General features: G+C 26.3%; 5 protein-coding genes and 1 non-coding gene across 8 annotated transcripts; 2 read left to right on the plus strand and 4 right to left on the minus strand.

Annotated features, from left to right (window-relative positions):
* Positions 1 to 59: 59 nt before the first annotated feature.
* Positions 60 to 2,598, minus strand: glob1 (globin 1). Of its 2 annotated transcripts, none has more exons than XM_075825258.1 (3): positions 1,424 to 2,598; positions 761 to 953; positions 60 to 692 (listed from the first exon to the last, which is right to left on the minus strand). In XM_075825258.1, the coding sequence occupies exons 2-3, from the start codon at positions 853 to 855 to the stop codon at positions 320 to 322; spliced, it is 468 nt and encodes a 155-aa protein (XP_075681373.1). In that variant the 5' UTR covers positions 856 to 953; positions 1,424 to 2,598; the 3' UTR covers positions 60 to 319. The 2 variants fall into 2 exon arrangements, with proteins under 2 accessions (XP_075681373.1, XP_075681371.1); XM_075825256.1 differs by having other exon boundaries at positions 761 to 957; positions 1,320 to 2,595.
* A 2,196-nt stretch (positions 2,599 to 4,794) lies between these two features.
* LOC113797962 (uncharacterized) lies at positions 4,795 to 6,227 on the plus strand. Its single transcript, XM_027348436.2, has one exon. The coding sequence runs from the start codon at positions 4,947 to 4,949 to the stop codon at positions 6,204 to 6,206; it is 1,260 nt and encodes a 419-aa protein (XP_027204237.2). The 5' UTR covers positions 4,795 to 4,946; the 3' UTR covers positions 6,207 to 6,227.
* A 47-nt stretch (positions 6,228 to 6,274) lies between these two features.
* LOC113797985 (uncharacterized) lies at positions 6,275 to 9,094 on the plus strand. Its single transcript, XM_027348459.2, has 4 exons — positions 6,275 to 6,409; positions 6,533 to 6,769; positions 6,853 to 6,933; positions 7,007 to 9,094. The coding sequence occupies exons 2-4, from the start codon at positions 6,538 to 6,540 to the stop codon at positions 7,594 to 7,596; spliced, it is 903 nt and encodes a 300-aa protein (XP_027204260.2). The 5' UTR covers positions 6,275 to 6,409; positions 6,533 to 6,537; the 3' UTR covers positions 7,597 to 9,094.
* On the minus strand, positions 7,731 to 8,905 carry LOC113797982 (uncharacterized). Its single transcript, XM_027348456.2, has 2 exons — positions 8,552 to 8,905; positions 7,731 to 8,482 (listed from the first exon to the last, which is right to left on the minus strand). Exons 1-2 carry the CDS (start codon positions 8,903 to 8,905, stop codon positions 7,844 to 7,846), a joined length of 993 nt encoding a protein of 330 aa, XP_027204257.2. The 3' UTR covers positions 7,731 to 7,843.
* A 234-nt stretch (positions 9,095 to 9,328) lies between the features above and the next one.
* LOC113797960 (soluble calcium-activated nucleotidase 1) lies at positions 9,329 to 11,254 on the minus strand. Of its 2 annotated transcripts, none has more exons than XM_027348434.2 (2): positions 11,044 to 11,254; positions 9,329 to 10,935 (listed from the first exon to the last, which is right to left on the minus strand). In XM_027348434.2, the coding sequence occupies exon 2, from the start codon at positions 10,872 to 10,874 to the stop codon at positions 9,603 to 9,605; it is 1,272 nt and encodes a 423-aa protein (XP_027204235.1). In that variant the 5' UTR covers positions 10,875 to 10,935; positions 11,044 to 11,254; the 3' UTR covers positions 9,329 to 9,602. The 2 variants fall into 2 exon arrangements, with proteins under 2 accessions (XP_027204235.1, XP_027204234.1); XM_027348433.2 differs by having other exon boundaries at positions 11,030 to 11,254.
* A 6,821-nt stretch (positions 11,255 to 18,075) lies between these two features.
* Positions 18,076 to 18,178, minus strand: TRNAK-UUU (transfer RNA lysine (anticodon UUU)). Its single transcript has 2 exons — positions 18,141 to 18,178; positions 18,076 to 18,111 (listed from the first exon to the last, which is right to left on the minus strand). It is a non-coding gene; the product is annotated as a tRNA-Lys (tRNA).
* Between the last annotated feature and the right edge of the window lie 412 nt (positions 18,179 to 18,590).

The raw sequence follows: 18,590 nt of genomic DNA on the forward strand, positions 1-18,590 counted from the left end.
AAAATTTAATTTATCATTTGGAAATTTTTTGATTATTAATGATTTAGATTTTGGCTGAATAGTTTTGAAATTTTGTTTCATTTTAAAAGTTTATTTTGATTTTTGTTTGTTTTTTTGGTTTCATGTTGACAATTGAAAAAAATGATTATGATTATGATTTCTAAATAAACGATTTTGGTGTTTTGTTAGATAATAATTATGGTTACAATTTAGTTATGAATCAAAAAAATTTTTTTTTGAAACACAGAATGTTTACAGACAAAAGGTATATAGCAAATTAAATTATAATTATTTTTTGTTATTCCATGTTTTCCGATAATCATGATGATTGAAAATTTTCTTTACTTTTTTGATATGTATCCAGAATAATATCATATGCTTTAGACCAGGCTTCTTTTGCTTCATCATTCATAATATCATCGCCCAATTTATCGATTAATAATCTTACTAAAGCCATTTTAAGATTTTCAAATTGTTTAAGCTCAATTTTACGTTCAACGTGGCTGGAAATAATTTTTTGTAAATTTTCCTGAAATATTATTGGATCATTAATATTGTCCACAATCGATGATAATGCTGTCATTACACGACCGGCATGCATTTTTAAGCTTGAACTTTTCAATATTTCTTCCAGATCTTCAAGATCATCGAATGGAAATACTTTTACATAATCAGGATTTGCTTCGAAAAATCTAATGAATAAAACATTAATATTCCGAAAAAATATTAAGTTTTTATTGTACAAAAAAAAGATACATACCTTCGAAATAATTCGATTCCAGCTTGTATAGAATCTACACGAACTAATGCCCATGTTTTTTGAATAATTTCCTTATCTTTTTCTGTCAATGTCATTGCTGATGTAGTTGTTTTTTTCAATTTCTTTTTCAATAACGTTCAAACACACTGATGATGATTATCGTTATATGAACACATACGCAAGCACTTTTTTCCTGGCTGTCAAATATAAAATCAAATGGAAAATAGTGAAAACAAAAACACAGAATCAAATTTTCTTAATAAGTTTTTCTATCCATTATACCATTTCATTTTCAATTACAAACCACATCACATTTACAGAATATATTAAAAACTATCGCATAGTTCCGGAACATGTATCGGTTGATTCAAATTCATTCATTCAATTCTAATATTAGAAATTTATGGATTTGATCTCAATTTTATTCTTTTTTTGATATCATGTCAAACATTTCTTTTTCATTATTCATTACAGAAAGAATGGCATATATACAGGTCTACTCTTTCATTATTATGATGCTGCTATTAACAAAATTGTTTATCTGTATATCAAAACTTACCAGGTACAAATAAAATTGATAATAATTAAGATAGTTAGTTGATATATCTCTTTGATGGTTTGTTTGTTTGTTTGTTTATGGATATTATTATTTTTGATCGATAATTGGCTGTAAATATTGACAATAAGATGATGGTAATAATTTTCCTGACAAAAAAAATAACACTCAAACTTAAGAATATCGGAAAATATAAAAAACTAGAATTTTATTGATTTCTCACAAATTTATTTTTTTGTCAACGATATTTAAACAGATTCGATGATCAATCAAAAATAAATTCTCAATTTATTTTCAAAACACAAATGATAATTATCATTATCTTTATCAACAACAACACTATTTAAATAATGAGAAAATAATTTGATTTTAATGTTGTATTAGGAAAACACTTGAACAATGTTAATCAATACAATCAAACAACTGATGTATATACAAGATGTTGATAATAATGTTATAAATCAAATCGTCAAGAGAAAATCGTATGATCAAAAAAAGAGAAATAAATAAATTAGGATTTGGAATAATAATATTTATTAATTCAGATGAATGTTTCGAAATCGATATTTTGTTTGTAAGAAGGAGACTTTGATGAAAGATGAAAACAAAATGATAATTAAAATCAATTACAATTTTTTAAGAAACTCTCAATACACATACTGTTTCTACCACTGTTACACAGTTGAGATACATTTGCCGATAGAATTATTTGATGATGATTATGTTTCACCAAAATTTCGAAGAATTCAAAATTTTTGTTTATGTAAAATTTTGTTATTCAAAATTCGGTAACCCCAATATTTACGTTGAATGTTTTTTCGAGTGTTTTTGTGTGTGTATGTTGATGATAGTATAATAATGATGGTATTTTTATGATTATCATCAACAGCAACCATAACCACAACAACGATTTTTTTTTGTGTGTGTGAAAATTTTTTGATTTATTGATGAAGCAAACAAACAAACAAACAAACACGATCATATGGCCATCATCATCGTCATGAGAAATACCGAATTTTTCCTGTTGTTGTTGTTGTTGTTGTCGTAATTCAAGTGTTTTTGTGGTTATTTGATTGTTGTTGTTGTTGATGATGTTACTGTTGAAGTGTTTGCAACATTTCCAAAAAGGCGGATACAAAATTAATTAAAATGAATGAATGAATGAATGAATCGAAAAAGCGAAAAAATTTACGTCACACAAGTGGATGAATAAAATTTTTCTCAAGTGATGTTGCATGTATGATTGATTTTTGATTGAAATATTGTTGAATATTTGAATGTATGCTTATATAAAAATGGAGAAAATTTTTCAAAACAAAAATTTCTATATCAAAATTATGTTTATGAACCACTTGTCGAATCTTTGTATAAATCGATTTTTTTTCTGATTATTAACAAAATGATAAGGAAATCATATCAGCATCATTTGATTTTGATGATGATGATCGAATTGAAATCGAATCAATCAATTGAATGGATCATCATCGTCCTTCAACGGAAATAATTTCTTTCAATATTGGAAAAAATCAATGCAATCATCAATTAATGAATAAGATACTCGTGTTGATGATAATTCCGGTTTCAAGCTTAAAAAAACATAAATAAAAATAAATTGCTGATTTTCTTTTCTTGAATCTATGCTGTGTTTGTTTTATTCGAAATTCAAAAATGAAAAATGAATAAATTTTTTGTTGATATGATTCGATTCAGATATAACAAACAAACACACAAATCAACGAATTAAGTTAACATAAAATATTTGAATGATGAACAAAAATATCTTTCCGCAACAGAACATGAAAAATAAAAAGCTGCAAATGAAGTTGTGTGCGGTGTGTTTGTTTGTGTATGTTTGACGATCATGCGTCAATATTCAGATATATAATATTTGGATTCTGGTCGATTGATTTTTAATTGAAATCGTTGAAGCAGAGAGAGAAAAAGAAACGAATAATAAAAACTATGATCATGTTTTATCAGTGATCCATTCAAAATGAAAAGAAAAGAAGAAAAATTCGTTTTCTTTTTTTTGCACTATGAATTCACTTTATTAAGAATTCTTTGAAGGTTTCAAGGCTAAATAAAACCCGAATAAACCAACAAATGAGATTTAATCAGCTTAGCTTTTCCTTCTCACCAAAAATTCTATTCCTTTATTTTTTGCCTTTGAATTAGCTAATTGATTTTCTATTTCTTTTTATTTCGGAATTCAATATTCATTAGTTTTATCGAAAGAAGCACACAACCAAAGCAAGTTTATAATAACAACTGGACAAATATACTATGAACACATATGTATTTGACATGAAAATCTTTATCATCATCATTTTTCTCTTTTGAAATGTTTGGATATTGCGGAAAATTCAATTTAATAATCCAAAATTATCAACCATATCAATCATGATCAAAATGTAATTGTCATTATAATTCATTTTCAGTGATGTTTATCTTTTTCTCCCCTTGTTGTTATAATTTGGTTAAAAAGTATATAAATAAATAAAACATACAACAATCATTCGAATATAATTGAATCGAATTTGAATGATGACATTTTTAATTGACATTTTTTGTTTGTTCTCTCCGTTAATTTGTTAACATATTACATGATTTAATAATAATACAGATTCAAATACAATATGTCAAAATTGATTGGCCAAAAACATTGAAAGAGATTGATAATTCTATACAGAAAATATGTTTTAAATGAACATTTGTCAAAAGAAATAAAATGGACAATTGAATTCAATTTCTATCATCATCTTTTTATTTATTTGTTTTTTCAGAAAAATCTTATGATCAGGATATGAACCAGATTATTATTTGGTTCAATTTTGATAATGTTGTTTTTTTTCTCGTTTGCACCATTATAGGAATTATGATAAAAAAAATATATTCAGGAAAAAAAAGAATACATTATGATTATGATCAAAAAGAATCGATGATTCAATTTTTATTTATCTCTTGTACTATCTTGCATACAAAATACATAACAACAAAGTAAAACAAATTGATTAGAGTGAATGGAACATGAAAAATGAATTATCCAAGCTTGAAAGAAAAAATGTATGTTAGTTATTGATTATTATTATGTAGTGTATTTCGTATACGAAGAATTAGCAATGTTTTTTTTTGTCTGATATCAATGATTGTCAATTGAAAAGTCCAACAAACGAAGAAGAATAAATGAGAGAATGGGAGTGCAAAAAAAAAACAAAAACAAAATCGCCAATAGGCAACTTGTTAATGCTTTTTTGTTTGTTGTTTATTCGGTTTTTTTTATTTGCTGCTTGAACGATAATGATAATCGAATTTTCATTTTTTCCTTTCGAATTTTTTTCCATTCTTCTGCAACTCCACATAGAGAAGATTTTGAAGAGAGAATTATTTGTTCAGATGAAAAATAAATAAATTCGTTTGTTATTATTATTTTTGTTGTTGTTGGTTGTAATTCAATTTTCCATGGAAAAAAATTTAATTGAAAAAAAAATTTGTTGAATTTATTTTGTATATAAATTATTATTTATTTTCCTTTTATTATTTTCACTTTTAAATATTTGATCATCTTTTTTTTAAATAATCAGTATTACTGTTATTATTACAAATACAATTTACAACTAATTTTTTCCTTTAATGATGAACGATCAATGTAATAATATGATTGTAGAAGAAGGAGAAGAAATGGAAAAAGAACGAATAGAAGATGATGATGTTGGTGTTGGTGTTGGTATAGATGTTGGATGGCGATCTATCAATGATCGTCCTAATCATCATCAACAACATCATCATAATAATCACCATAACTATATGAATGATGATGATGATAACCAGAACCATATGAAAGATCAACGTAATAATAATTCTTGTAAAACAAAAAACTATCCATATTTTACAATAATTTTGAGACAAAAATTGCCTATATTAATGACAACAACAAAAAATAATGATGAAACAAACAAGATGACTACGACGACGACCACTTTAACTAACAGAAATAATGATGATGCTTGTTGTGAAAAAAATAAAGTAAAAAATTTATCATTAACAGATGAAAATGATGACGAAAAAGGTGAACAAAACAAACAAAGATCGATACATAATTCATTAGATGATTTTGAATTTACAACCGCATGGCAAATTTGGCTTTTAAATGATTCGAATGAACATTTTTCTGGCGATTGGAATGTAAAGAAATATGGATCCGCATCAAAAATGGCTAGAAAATTTTGGTCTACATATACCGAATTACAATGTTTACCAACAAATGAGAATCCATTATCTACTGTAATGATATTTCGTGAATCAATCGAACCAAAATGGGAGGATAAATGTAATGCTGGTGGTGGAAGATGGTTTTTTGATATCAATTACAATTCACCATCATCATTATCATCATCATCATTGTCATCATCGGTATTAAATTATCATCATCAACAGTTATCACAACAACACCAACAACAATCAATTAATCAGCAACAAGAAAATTTTTTTATAAGCAAAAATTTCTGGACCGAATGTTTACAATTGATCATGAGTGGTTCATTAGATCAATATGATGATCATATCGTTGGAATGATATTGAATTTAAAACCATCCAAATATCGTATATCATTATGGATACGTTCATCAACAAATTTTGATCAGATAATTGAATTGGGTAAACAATTACGAAAACGATTAAATCTACAATGTCAGATAAAATATGAATTACATACGGAAAATGATGTGAATAACAACAACAACAACAACAATGGTGTTGGTTCAATGGCATCAAATTCAATTTCGACAACAACAACAACGCCTGCCATGTACAGTGTTGATTGCATCAACAACAATAATGATAACAATAATTCAACAATGAATGATATCATAAATAATAAAAATCAAACATAAATATTGAATGATAATGAAAAATGATGATTAGCTTTTCAATGAAATAAAATCAATCACATTAATTGATTATTTAAAAAAAATTGCCATAAATTGTTAAGTCAATTTTGTTTCTCCCTAATTCCATGTTGTACATCACGTATCAATTGTTGAGTGTTTTAAAATCTAATTTTTTTTTGTGTGATGTGCACGTGTATGTTTAGAGGGTAAATTTTAAAATAGGATCAATACAATTCAATCAATTTTGGATTATCTAATCAATTTGATTGAAAAATCTATTCTTATTCCGGTTATTTTACCTATATAAATATTATCTAAAAAAATTATAGCCACAATGACAATAAGAATAGTGTACAAACCATTATCATCCACATCTCCATCATCATCATCATCGTTTGGACAGCAATTTGATTTGAATACTAACAAATTATTGGATGAAAAATCGGATAATAAAGATAATAAAAAAATGAAACGAATATTATTCTGGTTATTTAGTTTGATTATTGTGATTGGTATTATTGTTTCGTTTGTTTCATCATTAAAAATTGATCATTCTCACCGTAATGGTAAGTACAATCTAGATTTATTTTTAGATAAATTCTTTACCGAACATCAATTTATTTATGTTTTAATGTTTGAAACTGATCAGACATTGTATCAACATCGACTATTCCGACAAAACCACATGCAGGTGGTAAACATAAAGTTCCGATTAAAATCAAATTACATGGTATGCTATAAAGAATTTTTTCTATCTTTCGAATATTATTTCATATTTAATATTGAATTTTTTTTATTAAAAGCTTGGTTTGCATTAATAGGCTGGATCGGTTGTATTAGCTCATCATTTTTATGTGCCCGATGTACTGGAGATCTTTGGCGTGATAGAAAATTATTTGGTGCTGCATTATGGTATCGTTTACATCAATGTACAGCAATTATTGGTTTCATTTGTAATGCTTCATCGATCATTATTATTATAATACAAGCCGGTAAATTAAATACCAATACACATGCATTGATTGGATATGCAGCAACAATATTGATCACCATACAGGCAGCTACTGGATTCTTGAAACCAAATAATCAATCGGATTATCGGATTATTTTTAATTATGTTCATTGGTTTATTGGTACAATGGCTCATACATTAGCATTGATCAATATACTAATGGCGGCTATTAAGAAAAATAAACAATTTTTATGGATGTTTGTAGCCTATTTATTTATCTATTTAGCATTCACAGATTTACTACGAAAATTCGATCTCAATCGATTACGATCACCATCGAAAAAAATACTTTTAAAAACATGCGGTCATTATTTAACATATTTTGTATTATTCACCATTTTTGCTTTGACAATCGGAATGATGGTCAAAGTTTATGATTAAAAATGTAAAAAATAGATACCAGATGGTGATAGTTGATTTTAATATCAAAAACAACAACAAAAAATTAAATTCCAAATCACTGATGAAACAAATGTGACCAATGGCAACATTTATAATAATTTTATTCATCAGTATTTATAATCCAGTGTAAAGAATTAGTAATTTTAATTTTATTAAAATCATAAATTTAAAAAAATGAATTTAAAAAGTTTATGCAAAAGAATTATGCGAAATTCTTAAAAGCCAATCAATTCATAGATTGATCCATTTTTCTTAAACGATTTGCAATATATTGTTGGACAGTTTTGGATTTCAACACAAACCAAACCAATTCATAGTATTGATTAATCAAAAATCGAATAATTACATAATTAAAATATAGATTTTGTAATATATACATCAATACACGATAGATAAACATATCCATTCGATTCATTGTGATGGGCAATGATTTTTCAATATTCATCATGTCGAAAATATATTTAATAAATGGTTTAAATTTTGCTCCAATCACAAATTGATTTAATGATATGAGAATTTTTTCCACCATTTTAGCCGAATCTTTATCAAAATTTTTTACATATGGTCGTTGATCATTTTCCATTATTATCTGACATCGTTGTCGAACAGTATCTAGATCACCAATACAAAGATTATATTCATCTTCAATGCCTAACATATAACCGATTACTGCCCAAAAATGTATGACCGATTCAATATCTTCTCTTTTTGTTGAAAAACCTACTTTTTCTGGATAAAGAACCAATAATCCAATGAATGCCCATTGTGTAATTGTCATATCTACATTGGAAATTTCCATTATATCTTTATTTGCAATTTTTCCTTCATTTTGTTTATCCGATACATTAGCGTGCATATTTTTCACCTTATTTTTATGATGAAACAGAATATTTAAATAAAAATTAATTCAATTCCAAGACGTACAAAGACTTACCAGTTGTATTGTCTCATAACTGCAATCACCTTTCACCCAGATTTTATTTCTATACCAATCTCTAACAAATTTTGCTGTATAATAATAACGATAAAATAATGTGACCAAATTTTTTGATTTTCCTGTTGCGTTCAATGTTTTATATATGAATGGATTAAAAATTAACGCTAATAGACCAGCGATATGAGCCATAAACACACTATAAGAATATTGTTTATACAATGATCTAATACGTTGAATCTGATTAATGTTGATCCAAGGTGGCAGATAATTTTCATTGTTTTTCGCATAATTTATTGGCAATTTTGAACCAATTAATTGAAATTTTTCATAAGATTCATCGATTATTGACATTGTTTTTTTTCGATATTGGAATCACGCCTGGAATTTTTTAGAAAATAATTCAAGAAAAAATGATTAAAATAAGAAAAAATAATAATTTTTTTAAACTAGTCAAACGAGTAATGACGAAAGAAAAATCAATCGAATTTTAGTTTATCAAAAAGAAACCATATCATTATGTTTCAATTATATCAATAAAAATGACGGTACCAATGATCAAAATCACAGATCATTAACGTTGATAAAAAACGAACAAAGAAAGATTTGAACATAAAAGGAGATCTGACCTTTTAGCAGTCATAAATTTTGATTGGAAAAAAATTCTTGAAGTTTCATTGAGTTTCAAGTAAACATCTATCCAATCACATGATTGAGATTTTTTCCTGATAAAATTCATTTAAGAAGTTGTTTTCGTAAACAAGAAAAAAACTGCCATTAATTATATGCATCTTTAATTTTTGAAACATCAAAATTCAACTTAATTCGCTATACATTTTTTTTGTTGATGTTTGTCTGAATTTTCTGTAAACAGATATATAAAAAAATTGAATTAAATAGAATTAATGTGATAAAATTCATTCGTATGAAAGAAATTTAAAAAATGAGACTAGATGAATAAAGTATCAATATACAAATGTGTAGGCACTTATGGAATAGACAAAATTGATAAATTCATATTACAAAATAAAATTTTCCTAATAAAATAAATTCAAACAAATTCAATTCCTTCGTATTTATGTTTTGAGCTAATTTTCGTTTCAGGTAACAATATATGTCCATCAGGTAGACGAAAAATCATTATGTATGTGGCAATAGCTTCATTATCCTCTTCTGATTTGATCGCAATGGCAATTTCTGAACCCAATGGGCTAAGTTTAACTTCATCAGGTAATGGTAATAATTTTAACGAAGAAAATCCATGCGTCTTTATCAATGGACCAATGGACACAGTCTTGTTGATCGTTGTAAAATTATCATTAGCTACTAAAAGAATATTTGTACCACGTTTCTCATCCAATGAATCATCATATAATTGATGTGAAGCACGACGTGGTAAAAAATACCATTGTTTTCTCTCCTTACTCCATACGGCTGCTTCATGTACTAGATATCCCGGTGCTTCGATACCAGCCGCTCTTCGTAATTCAATATATCGTAGCCTCCAATCCAAATGTTCAACATGACCAAATGCGGAAATTCTTTTAACATATTGTGGATCATAATTATAGATTTTATCACCATTAGGTGAAGTCCATTCTTTGCCTAGACTACCAACATAAAGATGATCATCTTTGACTGTCATCCATTCACATTTGAATCCTTTACCGGTGCTCTGACCATTACCATTAGGAAGAATAATCCAAGGTAATAATAAAGAATTTCGAATTTCAAAAACAATACCAGTTCGATCATCACAGGTGTAGAGTTTTCCATTAAAAACGACTAATTCAGATAATTCCATTCCACGGCCACCAGAAGAGAATTCAGAACTTAATTCTATTTCTTTTGGCTCGAAATTCACTTCAACAGTTTGGGAATGAGGATCAAATATAAGTACACCGTTTAGCATATACGATAAATATGTGTTTGGCCTGGACATTGATTTAGATTTTTTATCTAAATCAGCAACAGCAGCAATACGATAACGTAAACGGCCATCATTCATTGTTTCGATTGATGTCATAGGATAGGTTCGATTTAATACAAATAAATTATTATCATGTCCCTGACTAATATAGGAAAGACAATCACAGGCAACTAATTTTTCATGCCAATGGCCATGTTCATCATTTAATGCTTGCATCGTATCATTATTATTTGGTGGCATGAATGCATAAAGTATTAATAAAACCAATGCACCGGACAATATTACAAATGATACAAAATTTGTTTGTTGTCGAATAAGATTTGAACTAGAACCGGGTACCGAATATGAAATCGGTGTTCGTATTGCTCGACGCCAATCATTCATTTTTCTCATAAATATAATTTGACACAAATTCAACCGTAAGCTTTAACAATGATTAAAGCCAATATTTTACCTATTGTGAGAATAGATTTTTGTAAAAGAAAATAAAAACGAATGATTCGATTAGAGAAAAAATTCACATCAAATCGAAAAGAGGTCAATCTTACTTTCTTATTCTGACCTTTATGATTATTATTTATTGTGTAAAGATCGTTTAAATTAAATGACTATAAAAGCAACATAAATTTAGATATAAATTAGATATATGAAACGTTTATTATTGATGATAATAATGATGTTCATAATGGTAATTTTGATGGAACAAAATAAAGAAAAAAAAACTTCGATGTCAACAAAACTTGTCGACAATGATGACGTTAAAAAAATGCATTGTGTGAAAACAAAACTTGTATCGCTATTATCCATTCAAATACGACGTGTCAAAAAAAACAAATTCATAATTCATAAACCGCCAAAATTTTCGTATTGATTTTTTTATTTTTATTATTAAAAATATGCCAAAATGAATTTTAACATATTCGATTTCATTGTTTGAACAAAACGACAATCAATATTCAGTTCATGTTTACTTTTTTTCAGCACCAACAAGATCATCAAAAAAAATTTGAAAATTTTCAGAAGAAAATTTATTTATAAATTCCATTTGGTTTCCATTTTTTCATTTATATTTCACATTGAATATCGATCGATTAAAAACAAACAAAAGGATGGAGAGATTGCAGCTAGAATAGGTGATGAATTTCTTTTTTGTTCATCAATTCATCGATTGGTTCGTGTGTTAACCAACTACAGGCAAACAGGATTGTTCCACAAATAAGATCGGAAAAAATATCCAATATTTCATCAATTCAGTGTTTCGGCATTGAAATATCAAATTTAAATTATGTGTTTTACTCACTCTCTCTCCTCTCGATATGACTCCAAATGAAAAAAAAACATTTCATTCAAAAAAATTTTAACATCAACCGATGAATGAAATGATATTTATTTAGACAATTTATCAATCCACGAAATATATTCAGTAAAATTCAAATGGATACGTTAATATTGATGTTGACACTTTATGGATAACCGTGGTAAAAAAATATGATGATACGATGATCACAATTTACGACATTGAATTTTTTCTTTTCTTTTTTTTTAAAACAAAATAATAATAATAATAATCCATAAGGTCAGGTCAGGTAAAAAATTTTATTTGTTTTTATGAAATGTGCGTGTGTGTGTTTGTGTGTTAGTGTTTTTAATACGAATCAAAAAATTTATTTTTTTTTATTAGAAAGGAAAAATGAAGAAAATCTGTTCTTTTTTTTCTATGAATTCATTTCTATTCAATCAATTCGTTGTTTCAGGAACAGTTCAGTGAAATTCATTCTTTCATTAATGCTTCATATTTTTTATTTTTTTTTTTTTTGATTATTAAATCATAATGATGATGATGATGATAAAAAGCTAATGACATTCATTTTATGTTCCGTTTAAAATGAATGAAATGTTTTTTTCCTGGATTTGTGAATGAAAATGTCTTGAGATGATCATGATGAACAAAACAAAACAAAACAAAATTAAAACTGAAAAATGGCTGAAAAATTCATTTTGAACAACAATTGAATTGAAGAAACAAAAATTGTCACAAATGAATTCGGTGAATGATGATGGTGAAAATCATGATGAACTTTATGTCATTATGTATGTTTGTATGTATGTTATGTATGTAATGACACTAATGTCAGAATACAATAAACATTATCATTCGGTAATTATTATCATCATTATTATTTCCTTTCTCTCTTATGAAATGGACCGACCGACCGACCGGCTGACAGACCACACCTTGTCGATGATAATTCAATAAATTTCTGAATATGACTAGCTGATTCCTGATTACAGATAATGTCCAAGCTGGTTGGTTGATTGTGATTTTTATTTTATTTTTACCATGATAACTACTCATCATCATGATGATTATGATAATGATCATAATCAACGATAATTATTATTTTGAATTTCCTCAATTCAATTCAATCCTTGTTGTTTTTTTTTTCTCGTTTTATTGTTTCACTCTATAGAAACACATAACGTTACAATTTTCATTCATTCATATGGCCATTCTATCAATGGATAATGATGATGATTTTTGAAAAACACGTATACAACTATTATACAATTAAATTTTGTTGAAAATGCAAAAAAAAGTAGGAAAAAAATTCTTTGAATGATAAGATAATGATGATTGCTAGTTTACTTTTTTTTCTGTTGTTGTAGAAATAATTCAATGTAACAATTTTATTTTATTGTCAAAAGTTAATCCAAATTCATAATTGTATCATTGGACTACAATATGAAAAGATTGTTTTTCATTGTTACAGAGATATTCATTTCTGTTTCAATTTTTTTTTCTTGTAACCGGAACATGTACGGAAAAAAATTATCATCTTTTCTTTTTCTCAATTGAATTATCAATTTAAATTCTTAACAATGATGATAATGATCGGAAGATCAGATTGTTAATCTTTAAGAATTATCATCATCAAATTGATTATGTGGATAAATAGCCAAAAAAGTATTCAACATGAGAAAAAAGAATGATTTTGTTCATTAAAGATCAAGGATCGTTATCATGTTGATTTTTTTCTCCTTTCATTAATTCGCTTTCAGTTTTTTCATTAATTCACTATATTTTCATTTTGTTGATATCATCGAACAAGGCGTTAAATCTATATCTATGTACGTGCGTGTGTGTGTTTTGAATGATAATGGTTTCTTTTTTTTTGTATTTTCATAAACACTGTCATTATTCAACATCATTGTCCAACCTTAAAAATCATACATCACAAACACACAGATCATAGATGTGGATGGACACATCATATGGAAAAATTCATATTGAATAATTTGGTTCTCATCATTTGTTAACGATGTTGATAAAAATGAATGAATGCAATGAAATTTCAACAATGATCCTATACGGATGCAAAAAAAATCAGAAATAGAAAATAGTCTTCCGCATCCATATGGATCATAATGATTCACTTTTCTTTCTATTTTTCTTACTAATGATTCACATTTTGCTATATTTCCTTATCCATGTTTTTTTTGTATCAGTTTGTTTTGTTTTATTTTGCTTATTTCTAAGAATTTTAAATCAGGTTTTCATCATCATCATCATCAACAACGAAATGATTTTTATCATATCCTGATCTGATTAAATACATATTGCAATTTTTATCAAAATCTGAATAGAAATAACCATGAATTGAATGAATAAATTAATAAAAAGGAATTCAACAAACAAAATTGACCTAAGTACGATGATAATTGCGTTAATTTTTGCTTCATTTTTTTTGATTGATAATCTAATCAATTGATTAGATTCTACATCAAATTATACATGACCTAGCTGTACTTCATATTTCTGATTGATGGATCATCATTATTATTTTATTTTATATTGTCATTTAAGTCGACAAATTATTTTAAAAGATGTTTAAATGATGAATTAATGATGATCACCATTATTCATTAAAATTACAAGTTTTATTCACGAAATTTTTTTTTCTGTTTTCTTTCAATCAATTTGTTTGCAAGAAGAAAATTGTTTTTTTTCTTCGACCAAACAAAAAAAATTACTTTATCAATCATTATTGATTGATTGATTGATCGATCCATCAATGATTGTTATCGATAAATTGAATCAAATTTTAATAACAAGAAATATGATTCTCAATTCAACAAACTATGTTCTTATGATCAATATTTTTTGTTTTGCTTTGGTCAGTGAAATTTTTTCTCACAAAGTAATTAACCTGTGTTCACTCAATCATTATATTTTTTTTTGCAAATTGATTTAAATGACAATATTGACAGCTTATCAGGAAATATTTTCTTGATAAATAATTATATAACGCCAATGACCAATATGATATTATAATTATCAATAAGAAATAACAAATGAACAATACCGATTTTTGCTTCGTTCGAAAAAAAGTTCCAACGTTTGTTGTTGATGATAATGATGATGATGATGATGTGTGAAAAAGTCGAAAAATTATTGCATCAAAAAAAGCTCGGAAATGTGAATTGTGGAAAAAAGGAAATTTTTTTCAATTTTTTTCCTTTTTGATCAACACACATCACAATGGTTATAGAAATTCATTAATTTTCTCTATTCATTTCAATTTTGATCACATCATAAATCTGTTATTGTCATCGACAATGGTTGATGATCATTATGATATATCATTTTGGGATAGTTTTTTTTCATCACTGAAAATAATAAAAAAAACTGTTGAAGCAAATTTGTTTGTATGCTACCAAACAACGGAAACAATTGTGAATAAAAATCATGAAAGAAAATGCATTCAATTTACTTTATCTATTCATCATTTTTTTCTATCTATCCAATTTTGTACAGGATGATGATGATGTCATTAAACAAATCATCTCACCCTGAATTTATCATCATGATGGTAAAATTACATCCGCTTTTATCAATCAAAATTTGATCTAGTTGATCATCATCAAATTATTTTCGATAATGTTTATATTGAAATCATGGGCGGATTATTTTTTCGTCAAACAAACTTCATACAAATATATTTGTTTGTCATTTTATTCAATTGATTCTGAAAATGACGATAATAAATGAAGATCATCTGAACATTGTATTTTTAAAAAAAATAAAATAAAATAATCAAGACAAACAAAATAAATTAATGAAAAAAAGGGTTGAAAACAAAACTTATTAAAAAAACAACAAACGATCATATTAAAACAATGGAAATTGTTCATTATAATAATTATTTAGTTAGTTAGTTAGTATTGTAATCATCATCTTTTATCATCATCAAACTTTTTGTTGTTCTGGTTTCTGTTTTATATTCCTGATGGTGATGATAATATAATGATGATAAATGAGATTCGAAAAAAAACAAACATCTTCAAAGGATGGTCACCGATAATAATAAATTGAACACAAAATTTCTGGCTTTCTTCCATTATATTCAAATGAATGATGAATTGTTTCTTCAATATATTTCAATATCTTTTTGTTTGTTTTTGTTCTAAATTAAATTAACATAATTAAACAAAGGTAGGAAAGGTGTAGCCATCAATGAGATAAAACAAATATTTCATTATTGAATTGTATAATTTACCCATCTTTGAAAGAATAACATGAGCAATATGGTTTTATTTTGAAAATTTTTTTAGAATTTTGTCTATTTTTTTGAGTGATTTTTTCGGTGAAAACAATAGAATCATTAATCAACAATCTATGAAGGAATCATCTTTATTATCAGATAAATGTCATCGAAATGATGAATGAAACAATTTGGATTTTGGTTGTTTGGAAGTTTATCATTATTATTATTATTATTTTGGATCATTCGAAGATTTCATTTGAAAGAAAAAAAAATTGATTTATTCATCGTTTGTTTGTCTTATTGTCTGTCATCAATCTGTTTTGACTAGTTTTTCCAAAACAATCCACTATTTGTTTGTTTGTTTGTTTGTTTGATAACCGATTTTTAATAATGATGTTGATGGGAATGAATAAGCATCATCAATTTTCAACAACAACAAAATTCATTTGTCTATTTGGTATACATTTATGGAGAGAGAGAGAAAAAAAAATCTTTTTGATTGACAAGCATCCATAAACATAAACGGTATCCATATTAAGAGAATTATCATCATTTGAATAAATAAATTCCATATTCAAATAGGTTTGGTTGTTTGTTAGTTTTTTTTCTTGTCGGATTTCAATATTTTCATCATTCATTACTGATGGAAAAAAATGATTCGGATTTAAACATAAATTGAATCTCCATATCCAAAACATGTATATGTCATTGTTTTGTTTTGATTTTTTCATTTATTCATTTAAATATTTTTTTTCACATTTCTTATGAATTTTCTTTCAGAAGTAAAATTAAAAAAAGAAATCCATTCAAAAAATATAAATCAAAAAAAAAAAAATGATTATCAATTAGTTTTTCTTCTTCTTCACTTGGACAAAACAATTGATAAAAATTGATAAAAATCCATTGAATTAATAATTAGATTCTCATTGAAAAGTGAATGAATTGTTGAAAATAATTGTTGAATTATCCATTCATGTCAGGCATGAATAGCAGAAAAAAAATTTCATTTTTTCAAAACAAAAAAAAACCCTGATGAATTCAATCATCATTGAAGGTTGTTATTTTGTGTGAAAACCCTAAACGTAAACGTTTGTCTGTGAAATTTGTAAATCTTTTACTTTTTTGAATCATTTCTTTTACATGATGATTATCATCTCGAAATAAAATCATTGAATAGACTGGATAATGGGAAAAAAATAGGTTTGATCATATAGGAATCCACAAAAAAAACAAATTCAAATCACATGTTTCATTCGTTTTGTTGTTGTTGTTGTTATGATTATTATCATGAATTATAATTTCAAATCTAAATCGATGATGATTATATGATGATGATGATCATCATCATCATTTTGAATTTTTGGATATGGAGATTTTGTTCATCAAATATGGAACTTTGGGAAATGTAATTTTTTCGGTTTTTTTTTTTGTTAATAAACAACATGACATAACCGAATGGCTCACCGCCTTTTATTCATATCACGATTTTTTTCCTGTTGTTGTTTACAATGAATGACACACCTTCAATGATGATGATTTAAGAAAATGAAAATAGAAATTTGAAAACAAAAAGAGAAACAAAAATTAATTAATTAATTACTAAATCCTCGTTACTTTTATTTTTTAATATGCAAATTACTGATTTTACATTAATATCTTAAAATCATTCAACAATATCATTGAATTTTTGTTTTGATTTGTGGTTTGTTGTTGTTGTTGTTCCATTGTTTTGTTGAATCAATGAGAATGAGTTTTCAATGTTCCATATATTGTATGATGATGATGGTCAAATATTTCATTATCATTCATATATATGATTTATTTGAAATTATATATATTATCATAATAATGTTCAATGTTTTCTGTCTAACCATTCGATCCATGATAATAATCAATGGTTGTCACGGTTGTTGTTGTTGAATGGAGAGGGAAAACAAAAATTGGAAAACCATTATAATTTGATAGTGTTTTGATATGTAACATGCAATTTTCGAAACACGTTCAAAGCATAAATTAATGGAATAAAAAAAATAAAAAAAAATGGACCTCGCCGATGCTGGGACTCGAACCCAGAACCTTCCGGTATCTTAATTTACTCATTCATTAAGATTTATAAAAGCCGGACATTCTAGCCAATTGAAATACATCGGCGTCGCCCTATTAGGTCAAATTAAGACCTTTCTATAGGTTAACACCTAGATTTTGTTGAAAATTTTGGTTAATCAAAATGATAAAATCAATACCTATTTCGTAATCATAATTTGCAACAAAAATGTGGCCAAAATATAATTCGAATATCTAATTCATACAATCCATGTATAACTAACAACGTATAAACCAAACATGATATCATTTATTTCACATTGTGTATGGTGAATTTAATTTGATTTTAATTTCGATCCAAAAATCGATTGAATCTCAATGGATACAAAATTAATTTTGATTATGATAGAACATTCATTTGAAAAATAAGATAATAAGTTGATATCATTGAAGCAATTCTTCTCAATGATCTTTACACTAATTGCCTTTTTTTGCCATTTATTTTCCTATATCTTTTCAA

This window comes from Dermatophagoides pteronyssinus, unplaced genomic scaffold (genome assembly GCF_027571235.1).
Source record: "Dermatophagoides pteronyssinus isolate colony J.1.1.1.1 unplaced genomic scaffold, Derpt_VIB-CSIC_2022.12 sq0003, whole genome shotgun sequence".
NCBI lineage: Eukaryota > Metazoa > Arthropoda > Arachnida > Sarcoptiformes > Pyroglyphidae > Dermatophagoides > Dermatophagoides pteronyssinus.